The sequence below is a fragment of the Megalops cyprinoides genome, chromosome 10, assembly GCF_013368585.1.
Source record: "Megalops cyprinoides isolate fMegCyp1 chromosome 10, fMegCyp1.pri, whole genome shotgun sequence".
Classification (NCBI taxonomy): domain Eukaryota; kingdom Metazoa; phylum Chordata; class Actinopteri; order Elopiformes; family Megalopidae; genus Megalops; species Megalops cyprinoides.
The window spans coordinates 31,364,147-31,369,628 of record NC_050592.1 but is presented as its reverse complement, the minus strand read 5'-3'; the positions used below and the strand labels follow the sequence as shown (position 1 = coordinate 31,369,628).

At 42.4% G+C, this 5,482-nt stretch overlaps 1 protein-coding gene across 1 annotated transcript; it reads left to right on the top strand.

Moving 5' to 3' along the window:
- Nucleotides 1-1,096: 1,096 nt before the first annotated feature.
- On the top strand, nt 1,097-3,077 carry LOC118784913 (60S ribosomal protein L30). Its single transcript, XM_036539392.1, has 5 exons — nt 1,097-1,139; nt 1,251-1,299; nt 1,976-2,121; nt 2,331-2,461; nt 3,014-3,077. Exons 2-5 carry the CDS (start codon nt 1,279-1,281, stop codon nt 3,064-3,066), a joined length of 351 nt encoding a protein of 116 aa, XP_036395285.1. The 5' UTR covers nt 1,097-1,139; nt 1,251-1,278; the 3' UTR covers nt 3,067-3,077.
- The last annotated feature ends 2,405 nt before the right edge of the window (nt 3,078-5,482 follow it).

The window sequence follows — 5,482 nt, the reverse complement described above, 5'->3', positions numbered from 1 at the left end:
AGCACTGACTTTTGGTGATGGTGATGGCTGTGGCACCAAATGCCAGTTTGGTACATGGCTCTCAGTACGTGGTGCCCTAATGCATCCTCTGTTGGGGGTAGATGAGAGGCAGGCATGTCGGAGGTGGAAGCCAGCACATACCGCAACTCGTTTAGAGTGGTACACTGTTTGCCTTTCTTGTTTTTCTTTTGGCCATACAGAATCAGAATGTACTGTCAGGCCACAGGCAATGAATCCTCCAGGTTTCCACTCAAACCAAAGTGACTTAAGCCAGTCAACTCTCCCAAGTGCCTCTCAAGTTTTGTGACAGCAGTTGTTTTTCCTATTCTGAAAAAACTGCTCGTTGTGTCACATCCTGTCAGTACATGGCATGCTGGAAGGCACTGGCAGAAGGGTTTCCCCAGCTGTTTGTACATTGTACTGATTGGCACAAACTTCTCTTTGCCAGCATAGCCTTTGTGCATGAAAAGCAAAGCGGAGTCCATGCTGCAACTTGCATAATACAAGAGCAGCACAAGCATGTCAGTGTCATCACACCTGATGAATACTCTCGCATGTGTCTTGGTGAAGTGGGTGGCGTGTAGCACTATTCTCGTGTCAGCCTCCTCATGGTCACTGCTCAAATCAGGTAGGCTCTCCGCTTTGTCTTTTTGAATACTTTTTGTCTCTTCAGCTTTTTCAAAACCTCCAGCCAAGACAATCGTCTGTTCTTCATTGAGTCTATGTGGTCCTGAGATTGTGATGTAATGGCAAACAAATGCAGAAAGCATAGCTTTGTTACCACTACTTGTCAGAAATCTCCTATAGTTTGGCATTTTTGTATTTCCTATCATGGGCGTCAGTTTCCTTTGAAAAGTGCTGGGGACAACGACGGGTTCTGCGTGTTCAGCTAACTAAAGGCTTTCAAAAAGTGGTGGGGACGAAATGGGCCACGACAAAAAGTGGTGGGGACATGTCCCCAGCGTAAATAACGCCTATGTTTCCTATAGCCCTAGCCCTAAAATTGAAAAACAGAAGAGGAGTTCAAGGGTTTCTTCCCTACTTTGTTCGCTCTCGCGATAATGACAACTCTGCACAAGCGCAAAGCACGATGGGTACTGCCTCCTTTTTCTCTCAGGCTGCATATTAGCTGAAGGCCGGTGAGTTGCGCTCCGTGTTTTGTGATAAAATATATACGATTGATATAATTGCCAGGTCCTGGACATATATGTTTTGAAAGAGTGGAGTCTCACTTTCTTTATATTGTTTAGGTGGGTCGCAGGGGACCAAACCGCGAAAATGGTGGCCGCAAAGAAAACGGTGAGTGAAGAAATGAATGCGGAGCCGCGCGGGTGTTGCGATTGCAGGGAAACGGCTAACATGCTAGCTCCTCACGTGGAGTTTATGTATGGGAGTTGCGTTTGGTTAACTGTGGAGTGGTTTTAACTGTTTCATACAGAGTCTGTTTTATAAAAACCGTCTCATAAAAAGTCTTACGCAAGTGCGTAGACCTGACAAACCATACTCAGCCTTTAGATGCTTCCTGTCTTCGTTTAACACACTGTGCTAGTGACTTAAAGTGACATAAACTGGTTGCTAATTAGGTGGGCTGGTCCAGTGCTCATTTTGATAGCTGGATAGCTAGTTTCCACCTGAACGTAACACGGACTTTTCTGTGCGTGGCTAGCAAGATATCAGCATGCATTTATCCACATGCAAAAAGTGGATTTGTTTAGCCAAGCTACATTTGTTTTAAGATGAATTGAAAAGAGGTTTCCCGGTATCTCTAGTAAAATTAGATTGTTGTGCATTGGCGTCAACTGCATGGTGTGGTTAGATGTGTCGTCATGTCTCCTTTTAAATGTGCATTTCGCCAAGTGTTGGAACTGGAGCAACGGGTGTTTAATGTTCCTATGCAATCAGTAGATGTTGACCAAAGTATGAGCAGAGGTTAGTCAGATGAGTGGCATAACCACTTTTCTCGCCTCGTACACAGAAAAAGTCGTTGGAGTCCATCAACTCCCGGCTCCAGCTGGTTATGAAGAGCGGCAAATATGTGCTGGGATACAAACAGACTCTGAAGATGATCCGCCAGGGAAAAGCCAAGCTGGTGATCCTGGCCAACAACTGCCCAGCACTGAGGTGAGCGTTGCAGACGCCGTTGGGGCACTTCGCCGGTTGCGTCCGGTTTGTGAATATGCCATCCTGCAATGGCCATTCATCGACGAGTGGCTGAAGCTCAGCGTTCTGCTGCTGGCGGTGGTTCATTTGCTCCAGCTGTAATACGTAATGTTGCGTTGAATTGGATTGCCGAATGTCTGTCCATAACCACAACGTTTGCGTCTCTACAGGAAGTCTGAAATCGAATACTACGCCATGCTGGCCAAGACCGGTGTCCATCACTACAGTGGAAATAACATTGAACTTGGTACAGCTTGCGGCAAATATTACAGAGTGTGCACACTGGCAATCATCGATCCTGGTGAGTTTTGGAGCTCTCAGCTGTTGCTGAAGCTCTCTGAGACTTGTCTCATCCTTTTTACGCTTGTGGATGTCATGATGCACAGACAGGGTCTCTGGTCAGGCTGTTTTGGATTGATTAATCTGTTCAGTGTTTGAAGTTTACGCAATGTAGTTTTTCCAATGCCAAGATTTGCAATGTAAGTTGTTGTTGTTTAACCCAGTTGACACTAACAACAGCCAAATGTAATTGCTTAGAATTAGTGGGATACCTGTAAATGTGTCCCTTTTTTAGCATCCATATATGTTTCTCAGCGAATAATTCTCGTCTGTTTGATCAGTCTGTGATCAGATCAGGGCTAGAAATTTGCTAGATTGACACCAGCTCGAGAGCTCACAGATTTGACCCGCAAGTCTCTTCTGTTCTCACTCCTGCCCTACTGGTTACATTTTCAAAGGCTTACCTTGGCTTTCTCAATCAGATACATCGATGCAGAGTGTGTTGTGAAACAGCGACTTGGGAATACGGCATGTGAAAAGTGGTTGAGGTGACACACTCTTTGTTTCCCGACAGGTGACTCTGACATCATCAGGAGTATGCCAGACCAGCAGCAGGGCGAGAAGTAAAGTCACGTTTTGTTGATGTTGTTATAAATAAATCTGCTGAACAGATTAAGTGCGGTTTGTCCTTCTTTTGTATGGTGCTTTGGGCTTGTTCATGGACTCATGTATACTTGTGTTGGAACACTAAGTACACAAGTAATATAGACAGTATCTGAGAAATATTACCTGGTTTCGGTATGCTGATTGGGTGGAGCAGTGGCAGCTGCGGCTTGCCTTGTAGCTTCATGGACATATAGGTTAAAGGAGGGTCTTTCATGGGAAAAACACAGTTTTGTGCTCCCAAACTTGATCTTGGTAGTTGGCGTTTGTAGGATTCTGAATAACTACATTGCTGTTATGAAAGGATATCGGTGCATATAATCTTGAATTTTTTCCCTAATTTTATTAATGTGGTACTTCATCATAATGCTGCTTTATTTAGTGGCTCACACTGATACTTCAACTCCTGTTCTAGAAGTTAATTGAATATACTGTCACGCATTTACACACGATTCAGAATGTCACGGTTCCTTGATGTAGATATATTCCCTTAAGAGTTGTTCATTAAGTCGCTGAGGAGGAAGCAGATAATTCCTGAATTTGTTTTTTGTGATCGAGTGTCTCACATTTCTCCTTGACCTGAAGCAGAGGCTTACAGCTACATGTATCTGTCTTCCCAACCCCACATGATGTACAAGGCAGTCAGTTCAAGTACTGCTATCCAAGTTAATAAATCGGATGGTAAACAGTATGCAGTACCATTTTAATGTTTGGACTGTTGTCACTGTCAGAATCATGCTTAAAATACATGTCTAAGGTCTTTGTGTTCTGAATGTGAATGAATTCCATTTTGCAAAAATGATGTATATCATGTAAACACTATTCTGCGCATGCCTGTTTAAGGGGAGCACATTTTAACACCACCTGAGGAGACCCAGGTTTGTACACTCCTGGATCAAGATCTACATAAAGAAAATGTGTCCTAAAGTATATTGGCATGTAAGGCCTGGTCATGAGGATCATAACCACTTGAAAAATACAAGCCATAAGTAATGTTTAGGCTGTGTGTTTGACCATATTATATTACATGAACATATCCTGCCCATGCCGAAAATTTCCCTGATTAATGTAGAGGGTTGTCTAAGTTCTGGGAATATTCAAAAGGAGTTCATTTCAACATGAAATTTCAGTACTAACATCAATGTTCTGTCGTCTACACAGCGTGAAGGCACTTGGTAACATTTAGGAAGAGAGAATTGCTTTCAGCAGCTTGGAGTAGGCTTAATGGGTTTGGGCAGTTAATAAATGTAATAAATGTGGGTAGCTTGGATTGCTCTCAGGCAATTGTGAGTCAGGATGAGAGTAGAGCCCTGTAAAAATGATTCGAATCTGTTAGGGAATTACATTTTTTCACTGCAACATATATAGGCGTAAAGGCCATACAGAACCAGTGATTTAGGGACAAAATACCTGATGAGTAAGTTCAAGCATATTGGTGTAGTGTTTGGTCTTCCTTCCATAACTGTACAATAAGCACACCCTCTTCAGGAATATGGGAAATGTTCAGGGTCTTTTAAGTGATTCCTGATGTGTAACGCTTTTCTGGGCTTATCTTCAGGAGTAATTCTGGTGTTCCACACATGATGTCGCTGTTGTGTTTCAACAGATCGGTAGCATCCATCACTCGGTATTCCAGGACCCTGCTGTCTAGCTGAACCAACAGTTTTCCATATGAAGGTTTACAGTCAGGGCCTCAGGAGCGAGTAAGCTTAGAGTTTTTACTTTGAACTTCAAAGAGGCATCAATAATCAAGCATGGTTTTATATTTTACTCTCCTCCTTACCACATAATTGCCCCTGGGTCTGGTGATCATGCTGTGAACTGACCTTCAACCCAAACAAACCATTAAATGGAATTCACTCCAAAAGACAAAAGCACAGTGCTTGGGCTGACAGACCAAAATATCCTGGCTGTGTCTTTTGGAGTGAATTTTGCCATTAATTGTTGCTTAGTTTGAAGGTCAGCTCACAGCATGATCGAAAACTAATGAAACGTTTGAAGCCTATTTGAAGTGGTATGGCAAATACATCATAATTAACAGGAGATTTCATATATGGCTCACTTCTTTACACTTAAAATTACGGAAACCCACTGAAGTGTAAAATACCAGACAATATCATGAATTACAACAGAGTACCAAGATCTTATAGTTGAAAATTTATTTAATCACTACAAAGTGTGTTGTTTTAATTCTGCTTTGTTTCTCTTGTTGGTATACAGAACCAATTCTCTTACATGTCATATAATATTTAATGTATATTGCATATACTCTCATGTTACACAGCAATGTAAAAAAGTAAAAACAAAATATCTTCCCTTATACCAGCAGGTAGCAAAGATATATCTGTAATATACCACCAGCCACGGTCACCTACCAGGT

Excerpts from the sequence above, each read along its gene's own strand:
- LOC118784913 (XM_036539392.1), top strand. The coding sequence starts at position 1,279 with ATGGTGGCCGCAAAGAAAACG. Across the intron at positions 1,300-1,975 it reads TGGTGGCCGCAAAGAAAACG|AAAAAGTCGTTGGAGTCCAT; the intron begins GTGAGTGAAGAA and ends CCTCGTACACAG. Across the intron at positions 2,462-3,013 it reads ACTGGCAATCATCGATCCTG|GTGACTCTGACATCATCAGG; the intron begins GTGAGTTTTGGA and ends GTTTCCCGACAG.